This window comes from Colobus angolensis, unplaced genomic scaffold (genome assembly GCF_000951035.1).
Source record: "Colobus angolensis palliatus isolate OR3802 unplaced genomic scaffold, Cang.pa_1.0 Scaffold124, whole genome shotgun sequence".
NCBI classification, from domain to species: Eukaryota; Metazoa; Chordata; class Mammalia; order Primates; family Cercopithecidae; genus Colobus; species Colobus angolensis.
The window spans coordinates 3,385,107-3,398,224 of NW_012113586.1; the positions used below are offsets into that span (position 1 = coordinate 3,385,107).

Genomic DNA, 13,118 nt, shown 5'->3' on the forward strand with positions numbered 1-13,118 from the left:
TTTTTTTCAACGTTAACACACCCAGCTAAGATGAACCTAGAACTAGAGTCAAGTCTCAGTTCTAGACTAGAATTCTTCCAACCAGGCCATTGTCTTTACCTTTGTAAGCCTTTAGATCTTGTCCTTATATAAAACCTCTGCTTGAACAGGCTCCGAATGCCTCAGTCCACACCGTGACTGGGTTAACATAGGCTCTTGTTTCCCAACTCAAGGGAGAGAAATGTTTCTATGTAAGAAGAACTGTGATTCTTTCTAGCAGAAATTAGCAGAGTAAGTGTTTTTGGAATAATTGCTAATGAGAAGAAGGAAATCTGAATAGTTTCCTGAAGTATAAAATCTCAAGTGTTTGTATTAGGATACAAACTGCTATATAAACAACACAAAAATCTCAGTAGCTTAAAAAAAAAGATTCCTTGATCATGTCATAGTCCAGTGTAGGTGAGCTGGTGCGAGGGGGGAAGTGCACATGGGGAAGCCATCCCGGGACTGAGGCTTTACTAGTCTAATACAAGGGCTGATGGCCAAAAACTAGGCTAAGAACTGCTGAGCTAGTGGCTTCACCTTCCCTAGGGCCTTGTAATCTTCCATCAGTTCCTTTGCATCCCATAGGCTGAGGAGGGAAGAAACAGCATGAATGATCTTTTGAAAAGTGGTAGAGGGCAGCCTAGAAGTGACTTACATCACTTCTCTCCACAGGCCATTGATGCAGACCCCGTCAAACTGCAGCCAAGATGGAAATACAGTCTCTCTGGGTGCCCGGGAGGAAATGGGTTTGATGAACACATAGCATTATTTCTGCTACACTGTCAAACACATTATTTATTAGATTGTATCAATACTACTGTTAGTATTATTAGTATTGGATTGTACCAATAGTATTACTACTATTGGATTGGATTAGTATCGGACTGGATTAGTATTTATTAGATTGTACCAAATACTAAATCAAACAATGATACTAAATGCTACAAATACTGTAAATTTGTAAAAATACAAATACTTTTAAAAATGACACAAATATTATACAAATACTACATATAATAGAAATGATATAACAGAAATACTAAGTGATGCAATGAACCAAATGATACAAATACTAAACGATACAGTGATAACCAATATTAAATGACTGAGTGATATACAACAGTAAATGATACAGTGATGCAAACACTAAAAATGATACACTGACACTAAACAATACAATGATACAGATACTCAACATCTGTTCACGTACAAAGCATCTCCTTGACCTTCAGTCTGAGAGAAAGAACTGCCTGCACTGAGAGAACTGCAGAGATGGCTGTTTGCAGGGTGGCTGCAAGGATCGACTCTCTGCTCCACCCACCAAAAGATGGTTACAGGAGCAACACCATTGGCAAGAAGAGATGAAGAAATAGGATGGAGCCTGTGTTAGAGAAGGTAGTAACAGTGGTTCTCCCATCATCAGCTAAGAAGAGATAGGCAACACAGAACTTTTTGAGCTTTTTTTTCTTTTTTTTGAGACAGGGTCTCACTATATTACCCAGGCTGGGATACAGTGGTACAGTCACAGCTCACTGCAGCCTCATCCTCCCCGGGCTCAAGAAATCCTCCTGCCTCAGCCTCCCCAGTAGCTAGGACTACAAGTGTGCTCTACCACGCCTGGCTCATTTATTTATTCTTCATAGAGATGGGGTCTTACTGTGTTGCCCAGGCTGGTCTTGAACTACTGGCTTCAAGCCATCCTCCTGCCTCGGCCTCCCAAAGTGTTGAGATTATAGGCATGAGCCACCCCACCTGGCCTGCTTTTTGAACTTTACTGAAGTTTATGCACAATTCTGCCAGAGTTGTTTTCCAAAATCATCCAACTCTAAAATATTTTCTTTTATCTAAAAAAAAAATGGTTTCCATACCACTCATTAAATAAATTGACGTATTAACATAATTGGTTAACTAATTGGCTAACATAACCCCTCCTCAATTCTGGGGATAAGATTATGCCTCACTTTGAGGAAGGTGAAAGGCTTGATGGTGAAATTGAAATGCAAAGAACAGAGTTCAAGGCTCATGATTAGGTTGTTATTCCCAGATCCTAATACAAACCAGCAATGGTGCTATTCTGAGCCCTTATCCACGGGAGGTTAGATGCCAAAAAGGACTCTGAGGTCAGCCAAGGTGAGCTTGGTGACAGATTCTCCAGACCCTGATAGAACTTGCTTGGCCAAATCTTTCTTTTTTTCTTGGAGCTGTAAGATCTTTTCTTCTACTGTTCCCTCACAAACAAATCTAAAAAACAAAAGAAATAAGCAAACTATCAAAAACCCAAAGCAGCACATCTAATAATACATTCAAACTTTTATTATGCTTCAGTTTTTAATGAGATTTCTTCCTTTAAGTCTTCTTAGGTCCAGTTAAGAACCCTGTTTGAGGGATCCAAACAACCTTGACTAGATATATGTCCCTTCGAAAGGATGTGACTCACACTGACATTCTAATACTTTCTGAAGCTAAGGTAATTGAAAAAACTCAGAATAAGCAAAAGATATCCCAATCCAAAAAAGTACAGAGATCCAGCTTTCACCTGAAAAGTTCTACCTTGGTAAGTCCATAAGGCCTCAAAGGTTATCAAATTTCTGCTAGTTTAAGTAGAGTATCTATTTTTTAGTGAATTCACACTAAAAACAGGGTTTTCAAACCAAGTAAATGGCACTGTTGTCATTCATTCACTCATTCAAAAGTATTGATTGAGCACTCACTACGCTATGCTAGGTGTGGGGATGGAGAGATGAATACAGTCTTTCTCTGAAGCAGGACACAAGTGAGACAAACATGAAAATAACAATAATAATACGACCTGGTAAGTGCTATAATGGAAGTATGTGCCGTGTGCAAAAGGAAGAAAAGGAAATGTATCCAGAGTAGTCAGGGAAGGCTCCATAAAAGAGTTAACTCTTAATATGAGACTTGTATGATGGGCAAGGGTTTGCCAGAGAGGGCAGTGAGGAGAGCACCCCAGGGAATGGGAACATGTGCAAAACCATGGCTGAGTTTCAGAGCATGGTGTATTGGAGGAAGTTCACATTTACCATGTTGTCCACAATGGCAAAGGCTCAAGAGGCTGGCAGGGCCAGATCACGGGTGGTGGTGTATGTCATGCTAAGACATTTTGATTTGATCCTATAGGCGATGAGAGCTACCGAAGAATATGAGAAGTGGATGACACAATCAGACTGATTAGTTAGGAAGAGCCCTTTGGTGGTGATGCAGAGGACAGAATTCAGCGGAGTGGGAAGGGGGCACCTGGCAGTGGGCATGGGAAGGAAGAAATGGTTATCAGAAACATTTAGAAAATACAACTAAAGGACTTGGTACATGGAAAAGCGAGAAAGGTGGGAGTCTAGTTTCTGGCTAGATATAATTAGATAAAGAGTGATAGTATTCACAAAGACAATGACTACAGAAGAATAGCAGATTTGAGGTAATAGGAAGAGAAAATCAATTTCGATTTGTAACATTTGAATACCTGAAACATGTTGTTATACTTGCTACATAGTGGGTGCTCAAAAGGTATGTTTTATGGGCTGAATGCTCAAATGAACAATGAATAAAAGAAAGAATAATAGATGAGTATGTGGACACTTGGATTCAGATATTTAGCAGGGACTGCAATAGTCAGATCTGAAGTTTAGGAGACTTTGGAACTAAAGATACGGATTTTGGACTTACTGGAGTGCATGGAATTTGTAAAGGAAGGAATGTACAGAATGAGCAGAGAAGAGAACATAGGAAGACTGTCATAATCACTATATTTGGCAAAGTCTGGAAGTCATTGGTGCCCCTTAACAAGAGCAATTTCAGTGCAGCAACAGGAGTAAAAACCAGTTTGCAAAGGTTGAGGAATGAACGGGAAGTAATCAAGTAAAAATAGGCAGTGATTCCTAATTCTTCACGAAACCTGGTCATGAAAAGGAAGGCGAAAAACAGGGCCATTGTGAGAGGGGATTGGCAGCATTAAGGCAGGTTTTGTTGTTTTTAAAGACAAGGGGGTCCAAAATAGAGGACATTTTGCAAAATAACTGGCTCATGCTCATCAAAATGTTAATGTCATAAAACACAAAGACTGGGGTACTGTTCCAGATCAAAGGAGACAAACTTAGGACAACTGCATGCTACCAGAATCTGGGATTCTTTTTTGCTGTGAAGGACATCACGGGGACAAGTGAGATTAAAAAGATCTGTAGATCAGATAATAGTGTTTTGTTAATTTTAATAACCTGATTTTGATCATTTTATTGGGGTTATGTAAGAGAATTCCCTTAATTTTAAGAAATGTACACTTAAGTACTTAGGGACAAAGGAGCATCAGGTCTACAACTTGTTCTCAAGTGGTCCAGAAAAATGTTTCTACCCACATGCACACATAATATATGGGAACTTTTTGGTACTATTCTTGTACCTTTTCCGTGTGTCTGAAATTATGTCAAAATAAAAGTTAAAAAGAAAAATAAAAGAGAGGAGCGTCCTTTCATGGACTGCCCTCACCATATACACAGACTTGCTCTTCTTTTGCAGTGACCAACTTCAAGCTTACCCCAAATTGCTCGTTTTTTTCCTGACTGTGGTTTGCCTGAGGGTATGCCTCAGGAGCATCATTAGTAAAGTCACCACCAAATACTTTAAATTCTATTAAGACACTACCTAACAAAGAAAGACTTTCACAAAGTACAAGTTGAGAAGGGTCCCGGGTCCTGGGGACCATTACTTACCTGTGTATGACAACATCTTTCTGCTGCCCTACTCGGTAAATTCGGTCACAAGCTTGATCCTCAAGTGACGGATTCCTGTTAGAAGACAGGTAAAGCTCAAAGGAACCGACATACTAGATCAGAAGTGGCAAACTATGGACCATGGGCCAAATCTAGTCCATAGCTTGTTTTTGTAGCTAAAAATTATTGTTACATTTTTAAACGGATTTAAGAAAAGAAAGCAAGCAAAACAAAACACATTCATCATGTGACAGAGACCTATGTGGCCTGAAAAGCCTCAAAGAAAAAAAAATCTGTCGACCCCTGTCCTAGGTTATACTGGCCTAAGACAAGCTGGTGCCAGATACCTTCTTGGCTAGTTTCTAGTGAGAAACTAGGGTCAGAGTGTTAATAATAGCTCTTATCGCTATCATCAGTTGACAACTCTAAGTAAGAGATGAAACCAAAACTCAGGTCTGGTCTCTAGGTAGCTAGATGTCCTTGGGCAAGTTCTTTAACCTCAGCCCTCCAGGCTTCAGATTGCTACTTGGAAACTGAAGGGCCAGCTAATGATCTTGAATAGCTACCTTTTTCAACTTTAATATTCTGTGATTCAATGAAGGAGACTTAATTTGTTTCCTTCTTTATTGATTCCCATTGTAACTCCAAATTAGTTTCTCAGCTTACCTCTCTAAAATCTTGGATAACATTTCTCTATCTCAGAAAAAGAAAAAACATGATTCCTAGTATGCTTTTCTCACTCACGTGTATAGAGGAGTCTCAAGTAAGAACTAAACCCATTCTCCTGGAAGATGATAACAGGTTGACCTACTTGTACCAATCTGGGCTGTCTGGAGAACTAGACCAATGACAATCCCCAGCAACAGTGCCTGGTGTAGCAATCCTTGATTGGCATAACTGGAAAACCAGAAACTGGTACTAATGATGAGATTTTCTGTTAGCAACACACTAACTCATTCATTTTGTGGCCACGAAAGATGTGGAAAGATGTGGTTGTACTCCTGGTATTAACACTACATACATGAATCTAAGGGTGAGGTATTAAGTATATTTCTAACATAACTAGAAAATCCCTATTCCTTTTCTTTTTGGAGTAATGCTTCTTCCTCTTTTTGAGGGTTGAAATTTCCTTGGACCCCAACAAGTATGCCTGGAATACAGTATTCTGGAGAAGAGGTGAAAATGAGCAACGTTAACTATTAGCCATGAGGAAAAGCTGTGCTCCTAGTTTCCATGGAAACAGATGTTAGATTAACAATAACATGAATGAACTATTTTGAGTAGTCATTTGAAGGCTTGCTAGCTCAGGAATTCAGGGGAGTCAACTAGCCCTCTACCCTGCTTAGATCTGTATCTATAGACAGATACAAAGCAAGGCATCTCCGCAATATGAACACAGCAATCAACATAGGAAGTCAGTTCCTGCTGCCCCTGTAGCCCACTGGCCTCCTTGCTGTGCTGTGACAACTCAGGACAAATCCGGAATCATTACCAGTGCATGTCCAAAAGAAAGAGATGGTTTCCTCCAGTCAGGTTTAGACCAACACCTCCGGCCAAGAGAGAGATTAGCATTACCTTCAAAAGGAAACACAACATTAACTTTAAACAGACTTGGTCTCGTAACACATCTTGGTCTCAGGTTTAAGTCCACGATCAATACAGATAAGCCCTGTGTTCCTATCAAATTTCCTTCTGCTGTTATAATTTTTTTTAAACATTATTATGCTATCTCCCATGTCTCACTTTTGAGAAAATTTCTCACATCACATTTTGTGTGTGAGTCAACCTCAAAAAATTAACTGAATGCCTGCCAAAATATGCAAATACTGTAATTTAGAACCCTGGGGATGGTCAGCTCAATAAACTTTCAATTAACCAGATTATGTTTATTTCATCAGTCCCTACCCCTCCACTGCTACAATAATTCTCCTGCCTATCATTCTACTAATGCTTTCCAAATCCTTATTATCTATAATTAGATGCCTGTGTTCTTTCATTTCCTTCCATATTTCCTCATCCCAAAACCCCACCTATCCTTCAAAGCTTGCCTCCTCTACAAAGATTCCCCTCATCCTAACCAGCTCTGCTCTTAATTTCCTTTTAGTCCTCCTATTTTATTCTTTTTTTTTTTTTTTTTGAGACGGAGTCTCAATCTGTCGCACAGGCTGGAGTCCAGTGGCCGGATCTCAGCTCACTGCAAGCTCCGCCTCCCGGGTTTATGCCATTCTCCCGCCTCAGCCTCCCGAGTAGCTGGGACTACAGGTGCCCGCCACCTCGCCCGGCTAGTTTTTTGTATTTTTTAGTAGAGACGGGGTTTCACCGTGTTAGCCAGGATGGTCTTGATCTCCTGACCTCGTGATCCGCCCGTCTCAGCCTCCCAAAGTGCTGGGATTACAGGCTTGAGCCACTGCGCCCGGCCTATTTTATTCTTTTTAGAATATTTGTGCTCTTTAAAAGTACCCCAATACATGTCTAATAAATTCTAAACACTTGGAGGAATCAAGGCTGTAACTATTTTTAAGTTGCCATATTAGAATTCTCTTTGTATGGCTGGGCACAGTGGCTTATGCCTGTAATCCCAGCACTTTAGGAGGCCAAGCCAGGTGGATCACCTGAGGTCAGGAGTTCAAGACCAGCCTAGTCAACATGGTGAAACCTCGTCTCTCCTAAAAATACAAAAATTAGCCAGGCATGGTGGCAGGAGCCTGTAATCCCAGCTACTTGAGAGGCTGAGGCAGGAGAATCACTTGAACCCAGGAGGTGGAGGTTGCGGTGAGCCGAGATAGCACTACCGTAGTCCAGCCTGGGCAACAAGAGTGAAACTCCATCTCAAAAAAACAAAAACAAAAATGAAACAAACAAAAAGAATTCTCTTGTATAACTCAGAACAGTTAATTATGCAGCTCTGATGTGACCTGCTTGTACCTGAGGGCCTCTGGAGTGGTTAAATGCCTCTACCAAGTCCATTCTCTGCTTGGGGTTGACAGAGCCATCGATGGTGGCATAAGTCAGTCCGTGCTTCTTCAGGTGCAATGCTACAACTTTCAGCATGTTGGTCCACTGAGAGACAATTACACTGGAAAGAAGAATAAAATAAAAAATACCCTAACATAGATTACACAGACTTATCTGCAGGGCTTTAATGCCCCCATCATTCTTAAGATTGGCTATCAAATGTTGACAAGGAAAGGGCTTCTGCTGCCTAAGAGAGAAGGCATACATTTAGGTCATGTCTGAAGATTGTAATGCTTCCAGTTATTTCTAGATAATTTCTACAATTTATTTAGTGCTAAATGAAGTCAGAAAAAAGTGGTAGCTAGACTAAAGTGATGACTCCAGCCTTCTTTTATTTGGGGGCCTAGTGCTCACCCAGAAATCTGTGGTCCTGCACAAAATGGACACTGACAACCCTTCCTGTGCCAGCCAGAACAACAGGCTACTAAGGCTCCTCCCTGCCCCCACGCTATCTTAATTAGAGTTCTAAATTTTTATATTGAATTATTTCACATATACAAATGCAGGTGTATAGCACATATGTCAGGTATAGCAAATGACAAAATGAAACTCCTTGTATCCAAGTACCCAGCTTAAGAACATTATCAGCACTGCTGGAGCCTGCTCACTCCCTTGCTTTTCTTTATATGCTTTTCTACTTTTAAACTCTTCTTCAGATGCTTAGCTTACCCTGATCCTGTAGGGATGTCCTTTTCAATTTGCACCACAAATATTTTAATTAGAAATCATAGGGAATGTGTGTTATAACCTCAGTGCTTTCTGCTGAGCATGACTCACAGTCCTTGATTTATAACTCTCGGCAATATCAAATTTTCTCACGTAATTATGACCAATACTTGGATAATGAGAAAACGCAGTTACCTCTTTTGGGACGCTGAATTTCTTTGAATTGCCTCCAGTTCTGCCAACAGAGATGAAATCTGGGAAAAGGTTACATCAACATTGTGTGTTTAAGCAATTCACTTTTCTCCATCTCCTCTCACCTGCTGTGCGAAGCAGTCTCCTACATGGCGTCTGTGCTCTGGCCTCACCTGCCTCTATTCCACCCTCCTCTCTGTAGCCAGAAACCTCTTTCTAAAATGTGAGTTTGTCACTTCACCCCTCTGGCTAAAGCCCTTCCATAGCTTCCCACTGAGGATAAAGGCCAAGCTCCTCAAGGCAGCTTGTCGGATCCTTGCTGCTCCAGCCTCTGCTTCTCTGGGTTCGTTTCTCACTATGACGACACAGCAATCACACCAAAATTCTTCCCATAAATCACACTTTGGCTATCTTATCCATTCTGTTCCCTCTGCCTAGAACACCCTTTTGTGTCAGTGGAGGTCCTCCCAACCCCCAAAGTATGGGTTAGATGCCTACTGCCCATGTACTGTCATAGCACCTTTTGTTTCTGTTATCACAGTCCTTGTCATACTATATATTAGTTGCTTATTATCTCTTGCTTCCAGGACTTGAGACGCTCCAAGGAGGCAAATATTAGGAAAGTACCTTCTCTGTTCCGGCCATGTGTGAGGGGCTGTGAGTACACACATGGCCAACACAGAGAAGGCACTCTCTTAATGCTGGCTGAAGAAGACAGTGAAAGAGTTTTACCCGCTTTACGGCCTGTACCAAATGTTGTCGGAAAGGACCTCTCCAGACGGAGGAACAATTGTTAAAGCTTCCGACCAGGCTCCCTGGATATTCCCCAAGAACCCTTAGGGTACATTTGAGTTCACAGGGGAGCTGGCAGTAAGAACGCATGAGGCATGACTTTGGAGTGCAGCTGGATTAATTCTTCCCAGCTGCTCATGTGAAAAACCTTTCAAAAGCCTCTAAGGGCCCCAGAGTTCACCCCCAGAATGCTGGAGAAGGAAGAAAACTGGACTGTAAATCAATCAGGAGATAAATATACAGAAGTTCTTCCTCTGTCCTCGTATGGCTGAACCTCTTTGGGACTCAGATTCCGTATCAGTGAAAAGAAGGACTTAGGCCAGATAAATTCTGAGGTGCCCTGAGCTCCCACATTCTAGGATGTCGTTACAGTAGTCACCACATGGGGCTGCTTTCCAATCTTAACAAACACTCTGGTGCCTAGGCAGGAAGTGAGTCACAGAACTGTACAATTCAAATTAGCAGAAAGAAAAGCAGGTACATCTGTTATTTAGTTAACAATAGAACAGAGACACTGATGTGCCTGGTGTCTTGGCAACTTGAGACTGTGGAAGGGTGCTGTGACTCCCACATGAAAAAGCTGGCCATGGTGTTTTGAGAAAGCTGCAGCAGGAGGGCTGGATTTATGGCCCATGAGCCAGGGTCAAATTCCAGTAAGAAGCCTCCTTCCCTACTTGAAACAACCTTATGTGGTTTGAACTATTAATGGACATATGTTAAGAAAACTTGTTGATAAATATTGCCTGCATTTAATTAAACAAGGAACACAAATGATTAGGAATATAAGTTTTAGCCCAGTAGCTCACTCTGAAGGCACTAGCATGTGTGTTCTGGCCACATGGGATCCTCTTCTTATGTTTCTCTCAGTTATTAGTGGTAAAGACCTAGGTAAATGTTTTAAAATATTAATTAAAAGACAGCATTTCTTTTAAAAAATAATGCCATTCCCCTGGAAGTGACCTCCTTTCTAGTTATTAATACACTTTTTCAAGAAAAGCCTTTGAAGAGAGGTTGAGCCCAAGAATGGCAGCTTGAGATGCTGAGAGAGAAACAAGCCCCACTTTCAAGACAGGCAGGATGATGCAGCACATTTCAAGCCAGCAGATAGGCAGGACTCAGGTTACGGCATATGTCAGCCCTCCTCCAGCAGAATGTTTCTGCCTTAAAAAGCTCTGATGAAAACAGAGCAGAATGACTAATGAAGATAGAAGGCTATGTAGGAAACACTACTCACATATGGAAGTCTTTCAAAGTCAGAGCAATTGGCACTCACATGTACGACAGTCTCTAGAGTGAAGCCTTTGTTTTCCTTTTAAGCTTTCTCTAAACAAATGCTCACTTGCATAGGCCCCGTCCCTAGCACAAACCTGGCAAGCTCCCCAGTGACCCACCATAGAAAACCTGCTTCAGTGCAATGCTGGGGCTGTCTCAAATTACTCTCTGAAAGCCCCCTATGTAGTAAGGCTTTAGTGTTATCTGTGAAATAAATGAAGCTTTCAGACTGGAAGGAGAATCCGATCAGCTAGAATCTAATGGCTCTAGCTCTGCTGGCAAATGGCTATTCCCACTTGGACAAATGAGGTGCTGTCACACAGGAAAATGTGTGAGGAATCGACGTCTCTCTACTACTATAGAGGAGACAAAAAGTACCTTGGTGCTCTCTCGCATGTCTTCAAAAAGTTCCATCTTGAAGAAGGTGCCGTTAAGGGAAACAGTGGAAGACGGCTCTGAGTCACGGAGTTCTGACAAGGTCAGAGCACTGAGCTCTTCTTCCAGGGAAAGGACAAGACCTTCACCCTTCAGTTCCATTGGATCCAGGGCCTGAACAAATAAAACAGGACAGGAGAGGCTGGAAGTCAAGGCAGCAAACCTTGTTACTTGTTGCTGATGTTCTGATAGTTTAACACTTCACAGACAAAATGTCTTGCAATTTGTCATCAGTAACTCCTCAAGACACCTTGATTAAAGTGTGATCTTGCAAGTTTTTTCACCAGATTAAAGATAAACCAAATGATGGAACTTTTTAAAGATTTGCCAGGCAGATGACATAATCATTCTATTTTTCCAAGCTAGAATATAGTTAGTTGAGATATTGATAATCAGAAAACATTACAGCTCCTGAAATGAATAAAATACTCCTCTTAATTTTGGATGTGCCTCTATCCAATGTATAGGCAACTTTTCAGTTTCTATAGCTATCTGAGTTTTTATAACTGGAACCCAAAACTCCACTACTGCCTGAAAGCAGAAAACCCCAAGAACTAAATTAGCTTTATAACATTCTGAAGTACCAGAGCATTCACAAAAGGCTTCTTTTTAAACAAAATGTCATTTTCCTTTCTTAAACAGTTAATTTAAAACAAAATAAACAATAGAAATACACTATTCTTGATGCCATAGGAATTATCAAGATTAATATGAAATAAAGCAAAATAAATAAGCCCCCTTTTCTCCAACCCACCAAAAAAACAAAAATAGAAAAACCAACACAGCATTTCCTTTGATCAAGCAGACTGGATTCCAATTGGAGGAGAGTGAAATTGACTTCTCGATGGCCCCTCTGGAGCATTATATGACAGCAGGCTGAGTGCTTTTCTTACCGACTTCAGTAAAGAAAGATGACAGCAACACTGGCGGAGTCTCAGCAACTGGGACAGTATGTGGACGGTGCTGGATCTCGGTGAGTCTGCTGCCTCAGGGTGTCTAGGCTCCTCAGACCCAAACTCCAGTGCCACTTCCAAGAAGGAAGACAAGCCACAGGATGGTACAGGATTTAAAAGAGAAATACAGAGAGAGCTGGGAACTACATGGGGCTACTTTAACCGTGTTTGATCTCAGACTCAATAATATAGTTATCACTCACTTCCATGCCAATTAGGCCAAACGAAATATCGGTTTTCCTTATAGAACTACCTGCCTTTTAATAAAGCAGATTTAGGAAACAATTAAAAAGAAGTTAAATAAACACCAGATATCATGTTCGCAGATCAGTAGATTTTACTCTGGTTTGAGGGTCTTAGTTAAGGTCAAATCTCTGATACCAAGGATTCATAACCTCACATTTCTGTGTTTTACTGAATCCAAATCCCCATTATCATCAGTCATATGTATTTATGAGAGTTCTACAGCTTACCTCTATTGAATGGATTATTAGGGCTTCTTCCAAATTGGTTGCCTCTACTTTCATGCCTTTTTAGATAGGACTGCAGAGCTGACCTGCCTCAGATTAAAAAGAAAAAAAAAATGCAGGTATAATGGTCACTAAGACTGCTTAACTGTGCCTGCAGTGGGATCTTGACAAATTATATAAGTGGACTTGTTAAATGATGCCAAGCTCATAAGAAGTAATGACCAAAGGTAATGCAAGAGTTACTTTAAAAAACTAATCTTTTTAAAAAAATAAGCTAATAAATATAAGGTGTAAGCCAGGCGCAGTAGCTCAAGCCTGTAATCCCAGCACTTTGGGAGGCCGAGACGGGCGGATCACAAGGTCAGGAGATCACGACCATCCTGGCTAAAACAGTGAAACCCTGTCTCTACTAAAAAATACAAAAGAAAACTAGCCGGGCGAGGTGGCGGGTGCCTGTAGTCCCAGCTACTAGGGAGGCTGAGCCAGGAGAATGGCGTAAACCCGGGAGGCGGAGCTTGCAGTGAGCTGAGATCCGGCCACTGCACTCCAGCCTGGGTGACAGAGCGAGACTCCGTCTC

At 41.2% G+C, this 13,118-nt stretch overlaps 1 protein-coding gene across 2 annotated transcripts in view; it reads right to left on the minus strand.

Moving 5' to 3' along the window:
- Positions 1–845: 845 nt before the first annotated feature.
- The window catches only part of TTF2 (transcription termination factor, RNA polymerase II), a 43,760-nt gene continuing 31,487 nt past the window's right edge, over positions 846–13,118 (minus strand). The window contains exons 16-24 of one of the 2 annotated variants that reach the window (XM_011933076.1): positions 12,544–12,626; positions 12,011–12,144; positions 11,061–11,231; positions 8,622–8,680; positions 7,671–7,821; positions 6,238–6,320; positions 4,746–4,820; positions 2,083–2,265; positions 846–1,447 (exon numbers count right to left, since the gene is read on the minus strand). In XM_011933076.1, coding sequence (XP_011788466.1) covers positions 2,121–2,265; positions 4,746–4,820; positions 6,238–6,320; positions 7,671–7,821; positions 8,622–8,680; positions 11,061–11,231; positions 12,011–12,144; positions 12,544–12,626 — 901 coding nt within the window. In that variant the 3' untranslated portion in view covers positions 846–1,447; positions 2,083–2,120. Of the gene's footprint in view, positions 1,448–2,036; positions 2,266–4,745; positions 4,821–6,237; positions 6,321–7,670; positions 7,822–8,621; positions 8,681–11,060; positions 11,232–12,010; positions 12,145–12,543; positions 12,627–13,118 lie in introns of those variants that run through there. The other variant, XM_011933075.1, reaches the window with a different exon arrangement.